The sequence below is a fragment of the Branchiostoma belcheri genome, unplaced genomic scaffold (genome assembly GCF_001625305.1).
Source record: "Branchiostoma belcheri isolate BF01 breed outbred unplaced genomic scaffold, Haploidv18h27 scaffold89, whole genome shotgun sequence".
Taxonomy (NCBI): Eukaryota; Metazoa; Chordata; class Leptocardii; order Amphioxiformes; family Branchiostomatidae; genus Branchiostoma; species Branchiostoma belcheri.
In genome coordinates this window covers 651,771-670,515 of record NW_017804564.1, presented here as the reverse complement: position 1 = coordinate 670,515, position 18,745 = coordinate 651,771, and the positions used below count along the sequence as shown (strand labels likewise).

Below are 18,745 nucleotides of genomic sequence, written 5' to 3'. Positions count from 1 at the left end.
AAAGAAAGCCTAAAAACACACCAAAAATAAGCCAAAAACCCAAACCTCTCTGCTTGGAGAGTAGTCTCAAGATTGATAATAAAGAAATCAAATGCGTAAACACTACAGCTGGGTTCTAGTGCCGTTTGATACTCAGTACGCCTTCAGGCCCTTCGTTTATCGACCCAAGTCCAGAGTGATTCGTTTTAAGTAAGATTAATAACATGTGTCAAGAGTGTGCTTGTTTCTCCTTCGGGCAGACTTAATGAATATTTGCTATGCTACAGACGTCTCCTTCACTTCCTTAAGGAGACTTAACGGCAAGACTTCTGTCTTGGAAGGAGTGCGGTTGTGTTCCTTAGAGTACCATCGGTAAACTCCGAATGTGTCTTTAGGGACGGGAGAGGAACCTACTGGGAAGCGCAGGTTCTGAGAAAACTGTGGGAACGATTGAAAAGTGAGCTCGATCGAAGGACATGGAAAGTTGCTTCGCATTGTTTGCTACTTAGTTTGGGAGACTTGGAAAAACAACTTGTCTAAAGTTAGATGGGGTTCATAGAACAATTGGTGAAACAGTTGATGAATAGATAAAAGAATTCACAAAAATGACAAATATATTTACAATTCACAAAATGATATATATATATATATCAGGAACAAAATTGAATCACAAAAAGATATAAATTCATAGTCCAAAACAAAATGTCACCATTTCAAGGCGTTTTGTGTCTCACGCAGCCCAAGTCACACGTTATTCCTCTGAAGTCTGAACTATCACACACAATTGCAGGCAATGACATGATTATGATTAATCTAATACCAGAATATTGCAGATGAACTGCAAATATCGACATATCAGTTGTAGATGCTTCTAATCGCTCTACTTCATTTGCCTGTCTTCTACCGCTCACAATGCCGTGACTACTAGGATGTGTCAGGGCTGTCGTTCTATCTTGAGACGCTAGTCGTCGCTGTTGTACTATTAGTTTGCTGGCGATGACACTCATCGTGGTGACAGTGACTGTAACAACTTTTTCCCTTATACTCTGCTCCGGCCACTTAGCTACTACTTTCTTACTGCTACTGTAGTGGAAGGGGTATTCTTTTCCTAAGAGGCCAAAACAACTATACAGGACTGGTTAAACAGACGAACTTTCCTCGCTTGCAATGACGGATTACGATACCGCCTACTCGTTTCTGCTTGAAGACAACTCTCATTTTTTTTATCCCCCGGGAGAATCGTATCAGTCCAAGCAAGGTCCAAGGAGGTTTCAATGGTTCAATCTGATTATACCTCCGTGTTCTGATCTCCCAGCAGATCCTAGGGTGGTATAAGACAGTATCAAATTGGCCAGGCTGTGTCCATTGGCCAGAGAGTGCTTGGGTGGCGTGTTGGACCCTCTCTGGCCAATAGATACTAGTACTGCCTGGCCTGGCCAATGTGATACTGTCTTATCCCCCCCTAGGATCTGCTTGGAGACTACCTTGTTTGTCATGTCCGAGTGTGGACAGTTCCTGTAACATGACCCTTCCATGATGTGATTTATCTGTTGTAAGCTGGCGGCAGATTTTGCGGGAGAGATGAGACCGTCACTAATGGATCCGACACGACGTATAATCACCCCGACACGGCTGCCATGTCAGCGACAGTTGGGGGCGTCTGTCCTTTCCCAGACACGAGAGGTTACGGGGGCGCAGAGGAGGAGACACTGTCACCACTTTTTGTTCGTTGTCCAGGTTGACATCTGTCTCAAACTCTACATCTGCATTCTTCACACTAGTGGACTCTTTGAAACAGATGTTGCTTGAGCCGGCAGACCTGAATTTTTTACCTAGTTATTTCCACCTGTCTGCTCCAAGCAGATGCACGCGAACGGTTGTGGCTCACACGAACGTCTTCTACGAGTCTTTACGCCGTTCAAACGATGAACGAAGGAGCTTTCGTTGATTAAAGCTCCTTGACTAGACGCACTTCCTAGAAAAAAGAAGCCGAAAAGATGGATAAAACTGACAAAAAACTTCAGAAATCGCACCTAATACATTAATCAGATGATCTCGTTATAACTTATAGAACAGACGTTCCGATCACTCTCGACCTCTCGGTAGGTCCGTCCGGTCCCGACCACGTCCTTGGTGGTCCGGGCGGTGCCTGATGTCCCTCCGGGCGAGCGGCGGCCGGTGATGAGTCCGGAGGGACGCGGTGCTGGCAGGCCCGTCATCGCGCGTGCCTCCTGTCATCCCCGGACGGACTGCCGGGACAGGCGGCCGACAGCTGGTGTCTTCTCATCTAATCATCTCCTCAAGCAGATAGCGGGAGATACTAATCTCCTAGCAGATCTTGTTAGGGCAGGAAAACCTACCCCCTACAATCTTCGTGGCTGCAAGATGCAAGACAGTAGCCTCTACCAGGCTTCTGAAGACAAAATGTACTTTCTAGCGGACCAACTCCCCTGGCATGTTATCTCTCTATTTGGCCAATTTCTACTCTTTTCCAGCCGCCTCCCGAAGCCGGGTAGAGGTTAGCAAGACATTATCATTGCACTGGAGAGTACACCACTAGAGAGCACAGTTTGCCCCAGCCGCCCCCCCCCCGAAGCCTGGTAGAGGCTAGGAGGGGCTTCCGAGTTATCGAGTGATGGGTCCTGTGGGACGGTCCGTCAGTGCACACGCCTAATTTCAGATGTGTATAGCGCTAGCGGACAGCTGTTGTATTTTCAAGCAGATGTTGTGAGTGTACATCTCCCCCTGGTAGTACTACTGTGTCTATTGAAAAATAACCACTACAAATGCATCGCTTTACATGTATCACTTCTGTATATTTTTCAATTTCCTTAGTTTTAATATCTTCCAGGCGACAAAACTAAAAAGAAAATCTTTCCCCAACGTCTACTTGAAGAGTAGCCTTTTCGTGTCTCCTTGTGCGCGGGCGTCCTCTGGCGGTTTATCACGGAAAGGCAGACCTTGACGAAAAAAAAGCCGTCAGCAAATCGTCCCAGATGACCCCAAAAGATCGGCCGGTCCTTTTGAAATCCGGCACACCGCTTTTTACAGCTTCATCTTTAGCCATAGGCTTCAAGCGGTAGAAAGTTACCGCGAAGCAAGGCACTGGTTTTACATATGCATCAAACTTCAAAGCTCGACGCTTTTTAAAAGTTTTAAACAAGTATCGTTTCACTTCAAAGCGCGCCGCGCGGTGTCTTACTCTTCGCGGAGAGATCTTCGGAGGTTTTCTTGAGGAAATCCGAGACACGGAGACCCCGTGTGTACACATCTTTTGTCACGAACGGTGGGGATCACGTGACGGGGGTATTCCTGAAAAAGCGACGGCTAAATTTGTTGGAAGGGGGGCAGGCTAGTGTGGCTAGCCCAGGCGTCTGTGTACAGTGTACAGTGGCGTGCCGACTGGGGTACAACAACTGAAAGCGCCCGCTTGTTACGTTGGAATGCCCTCTGGACTGAGACTGGACACGCCGGGAAAAAGAGCTGTGATCCGAGAGCCTTGAGGATTTGCGAGATCGCTGCGGTTGCACCGGTTGGATTAACTCTGAAGTTGTAATACTAAAGCGGAAGAGGAGGATCCAGTTTGCAGACTAGCCCAGGCCCAGTCAGCTCCTAAAGCCCGGGTGGATTCAGGGGTTCGCGTATCGGAAACCGGACAGGAAGGGTGCAGTGTTATTCCGTGCGGCAGCCCGGGGCGTTACGTACTACAGTATTGTGTGTGGCGGTGCCGCTTTCTTTCTATTTCCCCCCGTCGGCTGGCTAGTGAAGTCAGTCACCGTGCAGGCAGCGCGACGCCTGGTCGTGTGGTGTTCTCTCTCTCTCTCTCTCTTTACTCTCTTTTTATTTATCGCGGAAGTATTTTTTGGCGTGTGGCCCACTAGGGTACAATTCAGGATCCCCCTTAGGATATCGACAAGTCTCGGTGGTATCGTGGCTTGGAGTCGGCAATCGCGACTGTTGCCATTCCCGTAGACCAAAGGACGAAGTCGCGACGGGCCCTGTGCTTGTGTGAGTTCAGTTGTGTCTTCAGACGGCCTCTTGTTGTATAATTCGGCGGTTTCAGGATTCCTCTTCGGACGACAGAAGAGGTTTATCAACAGACAAGAAGTGGAGACCACTCGAAACAGTTTATCCTGGCCGAGGGACGATTCCTAGCATTTTTTGTATACCGTGGTTTTCTGATACCGACTCGGAGGCACTTTGGAACAGGCCGCGAGGGCTTCGCACCGCTAGAGAGAAACTCCAGCGTACAGTACAGAACACATCTTTGTGTTGGTACAGTACTTACTGGCAGCGGCACAACTTTTAGGAAGCTATTCCGAAAAGTGGGATCATTACTACAAGTATGAAGTGGGCAGGAGTACAGGATTTGCTGTGTTACTTCGGACTGTTGTTGGTTTCAGTGGGCTTGAAGGGGAGCCTGGCCAACAACTACCAGTACCAACTGTACGCCGACCAGTAAGTATACAAGTACTCTCTTCAATAGGAGCTTGTTATCAACTATAGAGGGATCACAAAGGTCGGACACACACAGATCCAAACAATCGGGTGACAATTGCATGGTTTAATGGGGCCGTCTGAGGATGTATAGAGTTGAGGGGGGTCTTGTTAGGATCAGGAGAATGGCGTGTATTACTAGGGGGTTAGCGAAAGGATCGTTACGCTTATGTTATGCTAATTAAGGCTATCCGTGTAGGGAAATGGAGTTGTGTATTGTTTCTGTTCCCTTTGTTTAATCGGACATGCTGCACAGGTCTTTGATGCATCACGATTGCCAGGGCCAGTACTACTGAATGGATGGAATGAATGAATGACATTCAATTATCTTTGATTAAATGAAAGCATTAATTATGCAAGCATTAATTGTGTACGAGCCAAAGCTGTGACGTGATTTTCAATCATTTTACACTAAATTACAGAAATAAAGTCCATGTGGCACTAGTTGTAGTAATACACATGAGGACATCTAAAATAGTAAAATATTTTCTCTGTGTTCTAGTAGATGTTGGAAAGAGGAAAAGCACAATTCTTTCTGTCTGCTCGTTTTTTTTTCTATGCACTAAATTCCTGTTTTCCAATACTAGTACTTTTACTGTGTATGTGTATGTGTATGTGTATGTGTATGTTCTTCCTTCTGTTGTGAGCTCATCAGTTTGTTTGGCCGGTTATTATTTCCCAACATTGTCAGCTGTTTCAGTTCAAACTTTGTTTTTGTTGTCACTGGTGCGCTGTACCAGGACATGTGTCCATGTGTCTATGCCATGTGTCACATGGACAGTTTAGTGAGAGGGTCGACTGTGTCAAACTCTATTTTTGTTTTTCCCCTATGGGCCAAACAAACGTATGTCAGGAACAGGAGATAGCGATAGTTGGAGTATCCTATTTTTAACCTACTTGGTCTGACAAAGCTAGATAGCACCATGTTTCACCAAGTGTTATTGTGAGGGTTAACTATTTTGTCTGCCACAACACGCCAAAATCTATGTGTGTCCCAACTAGGAAGTAGCATGGTCGGTCGAGAACCGTGTGTGTGTGTGCCTTCACTCGCAGAGTCAACTGTCAAGTGTGAGGGTTAATTTTTCGTTTTTCCTCCACAGGCCTAATGTGTGCCCGTACCAGGGAAGTTGCAATGGTGGGGTACAGAGAGCCGTGTGTGCGTGAGTGTGTCTCTGTGCCTCCACTTGCACATTCAAAGCGTGAGGGTTAACTTTTCTTGTTTTCCCCTCCACAGGCCTAATGTCTGTCCGTACCAGGAGGTAGCAATGGTCGGACACAGAGAGCCATGTGTGCGTGCCTTCACTCGCACGGTTAAGGTGTGGAAACCCAACTGTGGATCCTACCAAGACTGGTGTGTTGGGTATGAAAGGAGGTAAGATGCAATTTTCTTTTTAACTCACATTTATAGTTATTGACATATAGATACAAGCCTCACAGCATTACAGAAATTCTTTATTTGGCACATCATGCCATACTGTAAATGTCATAATTTTTTGCTGTTCCTACTTACTGGTATGTTGAGTATGAAAGGAGGTAAGGGTACTAAGATGAAATTTTATAGTTATTGATAACAGGATATAGATACAAGCCTCCTAGCCCTAGATGATTTCTTTATTTGGCACATCATGTCATACTGTAAATGTCATTACTTTTGCTGTGTTTTTACTTTAGTTTGTGGTTGAAACAATGCTGTAGTATATAAATTATAATGATTAGTGTTTAAAGTTAAAACTTTTGGTCCAACACAAAACATTCTCTCACCTAGAGCTTTCTACCTTAAGTTTAAACATGTAACTACCAACACAGATGAACTTTCTTGATAGTATAATAATTAGTGCTGTACTATTACTGTAAAAAGCATAGGAATTTAAAAGGACTGTACCATGAATATGCTAAGATTAACAGTACACACCAATGACAGTTTAGATATTGAGGCCCCATAGGGTGGGGGAATAGGGTGCAATTATATCATCCCTGATCAAAGAATAGGAAATCCATTATTTTGTTCCTGTGTTAATTGGCTATGAACACATCGTTGTGAAAAGTTTTTTTTTTTTTAAACATAAACTCAAATAGAAGTAAGGTAATGTCCAAGTTGTGCAGGAATAGAGTTTATAAGTATATCGTACACGTAGAACTTCATGTTAGCAAATTGTCTTAAATCACCACATTTTTCTTGTCAATGTCTGTTTGCAAGTAGCCCTCGGGCATGAATTTGCAATAAACAACTCTATAATGTATTAAAAACAATTTAAGAAAACGATTAATTTCACATGTGTTGTACACACAACAACATTGACACAAGAGCCACCTTAGACCTACAATTGGCATTATTAACTTTTCTTACGTGTATAGACAAAACGACAAAGGGACTTTGCTATTATGTAACTGTACACATTATATGTTGATTTTCTGACATTGTTGTCAATAAATACAATGTAAAGTGTAAAATAGACTGTGATTGGGTTGAAAATGAAATGTTTCTAGTACAAACAGACGAAAAGAAAACAATGAAATTCACAAGTATGGTAGAAATAACGTCAATGACACAACAGCAAATTATGTCATAAACGTAACAATCACTTGACTACAGATACCATTGGGCATTGTTGTTAACCTTCCCCTTACTGCATAACTGGCTAGCAATGCAGATTTGGATCTAAAATGCTTAACCTTTGCAGGGTGAAGGTTAACCTAAAGTACTATTAGTTGTTGAGCAGATGAACTAGTATATTGCAAAGTGCAAGTCCCGGGAAACCAAACCCAATACTAACAATCAAACACACAAGAGAAAACATTCAACTTCACACATACTCTAAAAAGACTGCGACAATCACAACAAATCACCTACTAAATTTAACGATCACTTGCCTACAGACAAAACAATCATCATTTTTTCCTCACCGAGTAGAGCAATACAAAGTACAAATATCCAAAACGTATGTAAAGATTGAATGAAAAATGTAATGTTAACAGCAAACTAAACAAAAACAACTTCACGTGTCCCCAGTTTACTCTCCATGTGTTGAGATTAGGCCATCGGCCTCACAATTAACTCATAAAGACTTCTCCTATGTCTACAGACAATAGAACTATTGCTGACTGTGTAACCTCTATAGATTGTGTGTTGTGTGGAAAACCCCTCAACTGACCCCGAACTGTTTGCGTTCGCATCTTGACTCAGTGTTCCCCCAGTCACAAGTATTTGTCAACTGCAAATAGACACTTCTTCTCCTCACAAGTTTCTATTGAGCTTAGACAAACCTCTGATCCTGAAACTCTGTCTGTTCTTACCGTTTCACCATCACAGAGAAGTGAAGCTGAATTTAGTAGATTCAGTGCTAGTGCTAGCTTGATCATGTGTATTAGCCTCTACCAGGCTTCTGGAGGCAGCTGGAAAGAGTAGAAGTTGCCCAAATAGAGAGATAACATGCCAGGGAGTTGGTCTGCTAGGGAGTAAGTTTGCTGCTCTGTTTCTCTCTCTATTTGGGCAACTTCTACTCTTTCCAGCTGCCTCCTGAAGCCTGGTAGAGGCTACATGTGTATGTATATACAACTTCTTGTGACCTGTCCTGTAAATAAAGGTCTTAATCCATTCATTTCTTTGTATTTTCCCGTCCAAAGAACGGCGTACTACACAGCGTATCGTCAGGTCTACCGCTCCACATACCAGACCAACTACCGCTGTTGCCAGGGTTACCAACAGCTGAACCGAGAGCCAGGATGCATGTACCGTAAGTCCGTTTTTGTTTTCCTTTTTTAATGGCGATGATCATGATAATGATCATTCTGGCATACTCACATGAGCGAGGTGAGGAGAGTTGTGTAAGTGCCTTTCCCAAGGGCACAAGGTTGGTGACTCTGTGAACAAGATAGAACTGTAATGGGATTGCTCATTCCTTGACAGAGACTGGAGTTATACAGTCGAAAATTTGGGTGGGTCCAATTTCTAATGTGTTGGCAATTACAGTTCAATCTTGTTCATAATGACTTCTACCAACACTGATGAACTTTCAAAATTAGGTTGGTGACTCGGTAGGATTCGAACCCAGGACCTATTGGTTCTGAGCCGAATATTCTGACGTTATGCCACATGAACCCCAGTAAGCTGGCGTCCCTTCTCCTAATCTCCTTACATAGCGGCTCTCCCATTCAGGCCGCCCAGCCGAGCCTAAAGCAAGCACAGGGTTTGTGTGGTTAGGTAGCCTCTGTCAATGGGCACGGAGCAATTAAACCGAGATGAGCAAACCAGAGCTCCACTTGGCACCGTGGTGTGATATGCTGGGCACAAATCGCAGTAACATTTCTGGTAAAAAAGAAAGTGATCTCAAACCAGTTTTAGCTCACTGAAGAGCTAATCTTCCACCGGTTGTAACAGAGAAGACAGATGCTATGACCAGTATTTACAGGTTCATTGTACCAGGAAATTCCCCTAGCTAGCTGCATTGTTTTGATGGCTGAGCTTTGATGGAGGTTTGTGTGTCTGGTTTGCCCCGAAAGGGTAGGTTGACAGCACGTGGGTGGTGGGGGAAGATTGGCAGGCAAAATGACGGGGTCAAAAGGTCATACAGTGAACATGAATCTGGCAGGGACCCAGCAGGAAATTGGGGTGGACTTGGGGGAATTAAGGAAGCGGAGGATTGCCTACATCCTGGAAGTCTGAAATCTCTGAGTCTGATTTCCTGAAAAAACTTGTCAAACAATTGTCTATGTACATCACCATTAGTAGGATTTGCTATTAGCCTGATTGAATCGTGCTTATAGTGGCCTGCCCAACTTTGACTGGCCCCCTGTAGAAAGTTGCCCGTTATAGCTACAGACATCTATGGAACAGTGATATTTATGTGATACAAAACTAGGTTAGCCAACTACTATTAGTACTAGGTACGTGTATAAGAAAGTCGTTATTCAAGCAACTGGCTTGATTTAGAGATTTTCAAGTAGATTTCAAAAGCTTTCCAGTTGAGTAACTGTTTTATAGCAGTTATAGTATATCTCATTCAGTCATTGCCTGGATGTCTAGCCTTCAATATATACTGGATATATACTGGGTACATGTTTGCAGCGGCCCTGATGTGAACTGTAGAGCGTGAACGACATTTGTGGGTCAGAGGAAAATTCTCAAATAAATTTCAAAATCTATCCTGGTGAGTAACAGTTTTATAGCAGTAATAGTATATCTCATTCAGTAATTGCCTAGATGTCTAACCTTTGATATACCATGGATATATATACTGTGTAGTGTTTGGGGTGGCCCTTATGTGAACTGTGGAGCGTGAACGACATTTGTGGGTCAGAGGAAAACCACACCACTGCTGGGTGCTGGGTGATTTATGTGGGAAGTCTGCATGGTCAAGTCTGGCCATTGACATGGTTAGCCTGGTCGGGACTGTTGGGGAATGGGTATGGTCTGGATCTCATGAAGGATAATCCCTGAAGTCTGATTGAGACAAAGAGAGGGAATTCGGCTGACAAGTAGAAGAGAGATGGAGAGAGAGGGAGGGAGAGAGAGAGGGAGGGAGGGACAGACAGCTAAAGACAAAGAGATGCATGGTCAAGTCTGGCCATTGACATGGTTAGAGAGAGAGAGGGGGGAGAGAGAGAGAGAGAGAGAGAGAGAGAGAGTGTGTGTGTGTGTGTGTGTGTGTGTGTAGAAATAGGATTGACCTATAACTTACAAGAAGGCATGATGTCTAATTTGTGAACATGACTATTTCTTCATACTTTTAAATTAGGAAGAAGGGTAGCTATAGCTCTTATGTAAACCAGGTTGGACAAACAGGGTTAGTGCTTGGTGGAATTCCTTGCTCTTTTAGAGCACTTCAGCGAACACAAGAAGATTATGATTTACTTTGTCCCCTCCTAGAGGGGGGTTTAACTGAAGTGTTCTTGCTGTTGAGGAAGGCTTTCGGAGAATCAGGTGCGTGCCTGGTACTACCACTTCACTCTAATCTGGCTTTGCAGGCTTATCAGGACGGGCTCATTATAGCAGGATGCTGTGAACACCCAAGGGCTTCCATCACATCTCTATCACCTGATGTTATCTTCACTGAATGTCTGAGAGCCAGACTAGGGGGTCTGTGAAAGTGTGATGGGAGGTCTTCACAGTTCTGTGGTAAAGTTGGGAGGGAAGGCTGACTACACTTTATTGAGGGCCTGCATGGGGGGTTCGTGATTACAAATTACAAAAAATTTTCGCCACCGATTACGAATTACGTTAAATTCTCAGGGCTGATTACAACTTTACGCTTTGCGGCTTATGTATCATTATGAATTATGTTGATTTTTGGGGAGGTTGCCAACGGATTACGAAAACTAAAAACGACGAAAAAAGGGCATGCAGGCACCCTTTATTCTTAGGTCAAAATCTTCTCAGCCTGGATGCCGGACCCAAAGCACACTTGGCCCCGAGTTAGCCAGTGTACTGAGTGGTCTGTAGTGTACCTTCTTTGGGGTATGTTGGCCCTGGAGCCCAGGAACTGGCCCGTATAGGCAGTAGAAACAGTTTGGAACCTAGGCTAGTAGTATGTTGGGCCTGGAGCTAATGAGCTGGCCTGTGTAGACCTTGGAAACAGTCTGGCACCTAGGCTTAAAGATATTTCCTGCACATTAGCCAAAATTGCTGACAACGCTTTTAGCTCAATCAGTGCGGTTGCGTAAGGATTGCATAATACTGGAACAGCTGATCAAGCCTTACACTAGAAGGCATGCAGACAGGGTTTTAGCTAGTCTGAAATTTCTTTCCGTCATCTCAATTTCCTTTGACGTAACCATGTCTAGTAGTAGTACAGAACCCGACTAGGGGGGTCCAGTGGGCATGCTACGGCTTATGGCTTTTTGCTATGACTCTTAACCCTCTGAAATGCTATTTTTTGCATCTTGAGAGAAAAATTTTCTGGTAGACTAAGCTTAGTTGACGGAGGTTCCTATATAAGTTCTTTGCTTAGTTCATTGACATCTAAATCCATCTTTACCCGTTGATTTTTGTCCATATGAGAAATCAGATTGGGCAAAATTTCTGTCGATCACGACCAGCAAAATTTCATCAAATGACGTAAAGACAGATGCTGTATGCCACCTCCCAGACAAGAAGACTGTCTGGCATCCTGTGCAACTGTTGCAGGGGATCACTGGGAGAGATCTGTGGGTTTCCGCTGCAATAATACAGTCCCCCACACCTTCTCTCTGGCCCAGTAGGCAGCACAAATAAATACAGGGTTTGGACGGAGGTCAGGGAAGAAACTTGAGAACTGGGCTCTCACTGCTTCACTGGATCAGTCTACAGTTCTAGACAGGGGATTTGGTAGACTGCGTTAGATATTCAGATCTGTTGGATGTTCAGATCTGTTAGATGTTCAGATTTGAGCAGATTTCTGATCCTACCAACTTCACAGAGGGGGCCAACAAAAAAAGAAGTGGATGATATCATGAGAACTGGGCCCTCACTGCTTCACTGGATCAGCCTACAGTTCATTCAGACTAGACAGGGGATTTGGTAGACTGCTTTGGATATTCAGATTTGCTAACTCGAGCAAATTTCTTATCCTACATATTATAGAGGGGGTGACCAAAAATAAAAGTGGATATAGATACTTCTTCACCCTAGAAATCAGTATGAATGCACTAGATTTTTTTCTCAGGTATTTGCAGAACAGAAAACGAGTAAATGGGCATTTGGAAAAAGTTCACCCATGCAAATGCGACAAGCAACATTTTTGTCATAGCACAGAAGGCAAATGGGCTCTTTGTAGGATGCACACTTGTTGAAGTTTTGATAAGACTCTGAGAGATAACCAATCCTTAGTAGTTACTATCTCATGCTCTGGCTCTATAGCCTCCACCAGGCCTTTCTACGGGAATACGGATCATAGAATTCGTCAAAAAAGAGAATCAAATTGGCCAAGGGAGTCCGACCGCGGGGAGGTAGTTTCTTTCCCTCCTCCTCGGGGCATAGTCAAACCCCAAGGCGGTCAAACTCCCCTGGCAAATATTCTCCTATATATAGCCAGCGTAGTTAGTCTGGTAGAGACTACTGGCTCTAAACCACAGAATCTTTTCTCGAATAGCCTGGTAACCAAACCTACTATAGCTCCTGAGTCCTACATCCTCTCCACAAATAACCAGGCTATTTCTCCAATGATATAGGTGTTGACATTATAACTATACTAGCACACAGAGTCTGGTCCATTTCAGTGAATGAAATCCTTTCTATAGAGATGCTTGGTTAGAATTTCATCCGATTAATCTGTTTACTTGTGCCAATTATGCTGGCGAAATTGCTGAGATTGGTTCATTTCAAACACTAAGTCTGCTATACAGAAACTGCTTAGTCAGGATTTCTCAGTTTGGGCAAGGATAATACTACAGTATCAGACTCTTTTGTTTCAGAAAGGAAATACTTGGCTAGAATTAAACTATTCACTATGATAATCAGATTATTTGCCAAAATTACATACATAAGTCTGAAGAGATTGTTATAAATTTATTTATGTCTGATAAACCCGGGACATTCTTCAACAAACAAGTACTTGGTTAGAATTTCACTGTCGTAATCACTTTTCAATAGAAGCTCATCCCGGATATTAGATGGTAAGCTAGGGACGATTTAGAACAACCGGAAGTCCTAAATCTTACACTAAGAAAACAAATTTCAACATCATAATCAGTTTACCACAAACTTATAATTATAATCCTATATACATGTATAAGATAAGCCTGTAAGCCACAGAAATAAGCTCAATTTCACAAAAGTGGAAGTAAAAACTTGGTTAGAATTTCACCGTAACAATCAATTAAGTTCACTTTTAAATTAGTTTCCCAAATAACGAGGTAAATGGAAATAAATTTCTTCACTCTACTCTAACAGAAATTTTTCTAAAGCTTGGTTAGAATTTCACAGGTGGAAATCTGGCTTTTAATAAAGGCATTCTGACAGGGCTCGAAATACTGTGTGCATGTGCACCCAATTTTTTTTCTGTGGGTGCACTTTTTTTTCTGTGGGTGCACCAGTCTGCCAGTGCACCCATATATTTTTGTAGGGATTTTTGTACCTATCAAAATGTATAATTTTATACTGGATATTCTTGGCATCCAACTAATAAAATATTTGTTGTACTGGTAGTACTTCGTTAAGATTTTGAAGTTAGTTCCCATTTCCGATTCAAGAGGAGGAGCAGTAAGATCCGTAATTAGGTTTTTTGTTTTATATGATGCACCCAAAAATTTTTTTTGCACCCAATTTTTCAGGTTTTGTGCACCTATTCCCAAAAATGAATTTCAAGCCCTGTCTGTTCTAATTATGAGACAGAGACAAACAGAGATCACTTCATTCCCAGACAGGGAGCCTCTTTGTGTAGCCTTTTCCCAGGGGCCCGTGCTGCTAGGGACCCCCAGGGAAGTGCATGCTGGGATACATGTCCTGTCAACTGATCCTTATCAGCTGATGGATTGGAGGGAAAGTAAAGGGGAGACTTGAAAGGGCAGGTCAGGAAAGAGCTGGACAGTCTCATCTAGCCTCCACCAGGGGTATTTTACAGATCCTAGAATTTGGTAAAATAAGAGAAATAGTTTCTCTGCTCACAGATTTTGGAGGGAAAGTAAAGGGGAGACTTGAGAAAGGGAAGGTCTGGAAAGGGGCTCTCAGCTGGACAGTCTCATACAGCCTCCACCAGGCCTTCCTACGGGGCACGGTACAGATCCTAGAATTCGGTAAAGGAAAGACTGGACAAACACATGAAACAGAAGCTCTAGACCATCCCCATGGCCTAATGTCTTCGGATGATGATGATGTTGAAATATCTTTGGAGTTTTCCTAATGTCTTCTACAGAAATGTCATGCTTGTTAACCTTCTCCCTACCAAAGTAGGCCTAAACTTGCATAGCCAGCTTTAGGCTTACTATGGTAGCAGGAAGAACCATAGGCCACGTCTTCATGACAAAAAAAATTAATATTGGAATGTTTTCTGTGCTGACTTTTCCCAACATTTCCAATAGTTGCTTAGATTCTCACCCTAATCTTTGATCAGTCTAAAATAGCTCATGTAGTCTGGAGTCTAAAATAGCCTGAATATTCCATGTGGCTGATTAAATGGGTGACATCTCCCTCAGTCCATGGCCAAATGTGGAGAGATGTCCCTCTAGATTTCCCTCCATTCAGATATGGTGATGAGTGATTGACTGATAGAGCAATTTGTCAACTTGCATTAGGGCCTGGATTAAACAAGATAACGAGATATCATGTCTTCTTCAAGAGATTCTGAACTCTGATTCAGAGGTTTTAAAAGGCGCTCCAAGTAGAACCAGAGGTAGAAAACTGAAAATATAACTGTAGTAGCTGGAATCTTTATGATATTGACATTTACAAGATGACTAGATATCATGTCTTCTTCAAGAGATTCTGAACTCAGATTCAGACCTTTTTAAGGCACTCAAGCAAAACCTGAGATAGAAAACTGAAAATATAATTCTAGTGGCTGGAATCTTTATGATATTGACATTTGCTGCCACTGTTGAGAGCATTTGCACTGTTATTTCATATTCAGAGTGTTTGAAAGAAGACGTCATTTCAGTTTGGTATGAACTTTTTCTGGTATATAAATGAGTTATTCAAAATGATACAATCATATTTCATCAAGCACTAACCGGGCTGTTAAGCTGGTTTGTATTATAGTTTGAGATGAAGGATGCATGGTTATTCGTCTTTTGCGAAAGTTCCTAATTCTTCAGCAAAGGCTTCTCTGTAATAACTTGTTCTGTTTTGTAACAAGGGGATTAGAAATATTTGTATCTGTCGATTTGCCTCTTGGGTTTCGTGTTTGTTTGTTATATTTGTATGGGAGGGTCAAAAGGTCAAGGGCGTGGTGACCTTGGCTTCAAGCTAATGTCCCGAAGGTGTTAATCAGTACTGCAGAAGGGATTGTAGAATTTGAAAGCAAAAGTGAGAGTTCAAGGTTGTGCGAATTCTTGAATTTGTGATTAGCTGAAAAACACTACTACTCACTTCCAGAATGTATAATAATGCATTTACAAACATCATTATATGAACTTCACTAATGTATAATCATGTAGCCTCTCGGCTTTGTATAATTATATAAAGCCTCTCTCTAACATTCTTGGCATTTATAATTATACAAACCTCATTTTAACCTTTCTAATGTATGATTACATATCTTTCCGTTATTGTATAATTTTATCAACTCACATAAATCATTCTTGGGATTGGTAATTCTTTGAACCCTCTAAAGCTCTTCTTCCAGTCCATGTCCTTGGATATTTGACAGCTTAACCCCTTTTATACCCTCATATTGAGTCATAAAGCTTTCCAAGAATATGTGATTCCAAACCCCTATTTCAGCCATGCTGGAATCAACAGTATTGTGTGTGTTATTTGATCCGTTGTATATCTACTGCAGCAGTGAAAGACACCCGGCGTTTAGGTTATCATTTCTGTCTCATCATTCAACATCGGGCTACATGTGCAGTAGTAAAGGGAAGTGGGGAGACACTGTGCTAATGTAAAAACCGAAAGGGGCGAGCAGGCCACAACCGGGAATCGAACCCGAGTTGTCCGCTTGGCGGTCACCAACGCTAACCACTACACTAAAAGGTCGCACGACCATTTAGCATGGTCAGTTAGCACTGTTACACTACTCCCCCTTTTTTTAAACCCCACTGTTACACTAAAATGAAATCTCCAAGCAGATCATATGGTGGCAAGGCAGTATCCATTGGCCGAGCGGTCAGTGGGGAGTGTATTTTGATTTTCTGTTTTCATATGAAGACTTTTTAGGCAGGTGAAAAGTTTGGTTCCTATTTTGGCTGATCAGTCTCTTTCCTCTTGTAAAGACGAAACAGACTCTGCATCTAAAGATAGGATCGGACCCTAGGCTTGCATAGAGATAGAGTCTGCACTTCCTTTTGATACCAGGAATCGGAGCAGAGAACATTTGCGTGAATCTTTCAGTGTAATACCAACAGACAGGCCACTGCGTAAACTCCAATTTTAAAACCACAGCAAATATTTGTTGATTTACAGTATGACGTGTTGTTCAGAGGGGGGTCCTATCCCTTTCACTTAATCCCCACCCCCCTGCTTGTACATGTGTTTAATTAGCATCAAACTCCTCCTTTCCCTTGTGAACAGCTTCCTTATAAACCGCCCCCTGCAAGTTTCCAAATTAGAAATATCCCTTGACAAGCCTACTCCTAATTTTGTGGTACCCTGTTCTGTATCTAAACCAGATGTACTAGCTAAAGGAGGTGAAACGCAGAGCAATTATAGACTGAGTTTGCTTTGATCTTGACCGAGACAGAGACATAAAGGATTGTTTGTTTTTGAAGTCACTGGTGGTCTCAATGTAGTAGCTAGTACCATAATAGTACAGCTGTAGTGCCATAACAGTATGATAGTGGAACAGCTTTGCAAAGACAAGGACAAGCTGCCACATTGTACCATTTGTTTCAGTTTATTGTTCTGAAGGGAAGGAGACCCGACCCCAGCGCCACCGTCGTATGCCCAGTATGCGGACGTACCTGTGCTTCAGCATTTGGGCTGCGATCACACCTAAGACGCCATTGACGTCATCATCGCTTCGCGATGGACATCCAAGAGAGAGAGATTGTTCTGAAACATATATAAGAAGCAAATATTTCAAAAGCTATCAGATAGCGTGGCAAATTCATGTACAGGATGCTTTTAATTGTCTTGTTTATTTTGGGTTTGTTTTATCCAGACAAATACAACAAACAAACGGACCAACAAAATACGTTATAAATAAACAGAAACTACTGGGGTTTCCAGTTGTTCTAGGGCGACTTACAAGTATAATAAATAAAGCCAAATAAATAAACTAACTTTGCAAGTGATTTATTACTGAAACTTAAAAACGTCCTTGCTCTTTTCAATAATTAGAAAGACTAATGGGCCTTTGCTTTGAAAGTTCATTCCCACGAAAATGCAGTTTTTAAAGAAAATGTACCAAATGTATTCTGTATTCTGTAAAAGTCTGCTTGAATTAGTTTTTTCTTTGGCCTCTCAACGAACCCTTCTTTGCCATCCTACCGCAAAATTAAGTCTCTGCCAACTTAAACAAATTCTACAACACATCGCAGACGCAGTGTCTCGATCCTACCAAGTTCTTAACCTCCGCAGCAGGCTTATAGAACTGGGGGGTTGGTGGTCTTCGGCTGTTTTCTGATTAGCCCAGTTCTAAAACGGGGGTAATTCAACCAGGCCGGCTATGTTGTCTATATGCAATCAGAAAATAGCACATAAAAGCTCCCAAAGACCCTGAAGACCCCGAAAACCCATAGTTTTTGGCATGCTATGGAGGCTACCAAGTTCTCACCCTGTGTGCCTTGTGAACTGATATACACACCATGTCACAAATAAACACTGCTATCGCTGAGTACACACCGCAAAGTGCGACCACAAAGGGCGACAAGGACTCGGAATGCCTGTGCTTTCTTACTCCTGTGACAATCGCGGCGGCGTGCGACGCTTCGAAAGCGGTGTCCGAACGTAAACACGTGCAACCTCACGGGTCGGTCCTTTGGCGATGTTCCAGACAGGCCTCTAGCCAGCTAGCCTGGGTTCCAAACCCATAGCACACTGGACACAAAGTAGTCTCACTGAAATGGGGCTGGCAGAAAAAAATTTTGAGCTGGCTAGAGCCCTTTCAGGTTGACCGTCTAGCGTTGTCCCAGAATTATGTCCGATGCTTCCAAACATGTGTTTTATGTCTCGCACTGGCAGGGGGGATATCGGAACAGTTGTGTTTGTTTTCAAATAAATCGTCATCTTCTTTAAATCTGTCTAACAGGGCAGTAAGTGGTGGGTTTCGAAACAATCCATCACCACAAACCTGCTACTAGATATTTATTAAATGGTAAATCAAGTCTAGAATCCAGATAGTAAATCAGTTTGGTGTAGTGTCCTTCGAGTAATAATGTGTTCTGCTGGCAACTAGCACAAAAAGTTGTATGAAATACCTTGAGGACAATCAACTCTAGAAATATCTGCAAAAGACACTGAGCAAACTTGAAATTATGATGAAAATATTTCAGCTTTTAAAAGTTGCCAGCAATGAAACGTCCCAGCTTAGACACTTTCTAATATTTTGAAAGTATAGATTGTCTTGATTTAATGGATAATTTAAGTCATGAAAACTTTAATGATGACTTTGATACTAAATATAAAACTGTATGTTGGAGAAAAAAACCCTGGTAAATGCCTCCAGCATTGAGAAAATAGCTAGACTCACAGTGGCTG

General features: G+C 42.6%; 1 protein-coding gene across 1 annotated transcript in view; it reads left to right on the top strand.

Annotated features, from left to right (window-relative positions):
* The first annotated feature begins 3,704 nt into the window (after nt 1-3,704).
* Nucleotides 3,705-18,745, top strand: part of LOC109487470 (multiple epidermal growth factor-like domains protein 6) — a 120,256-nt gene continuing 105,215 nt past the window's right edge. The window contains exons 1-3 of the mRNA XM_019791459.1: nt 3,705-4,437; nt 5,711-5,848; nt 8,101-8,210. Coding sequence (XP_019647018.1) covers nt 4,325-4,437; nt 5,711-5,848; nt 8,101-8,210 — 361 coding nt within the window. The 5' untranslated portion in view covers nt 3,705-4,324. The remainder of the gene's footprint in view (nt 4,438-5,710; nt 5,849-8,100; nt 8,211-18,745) is intronic.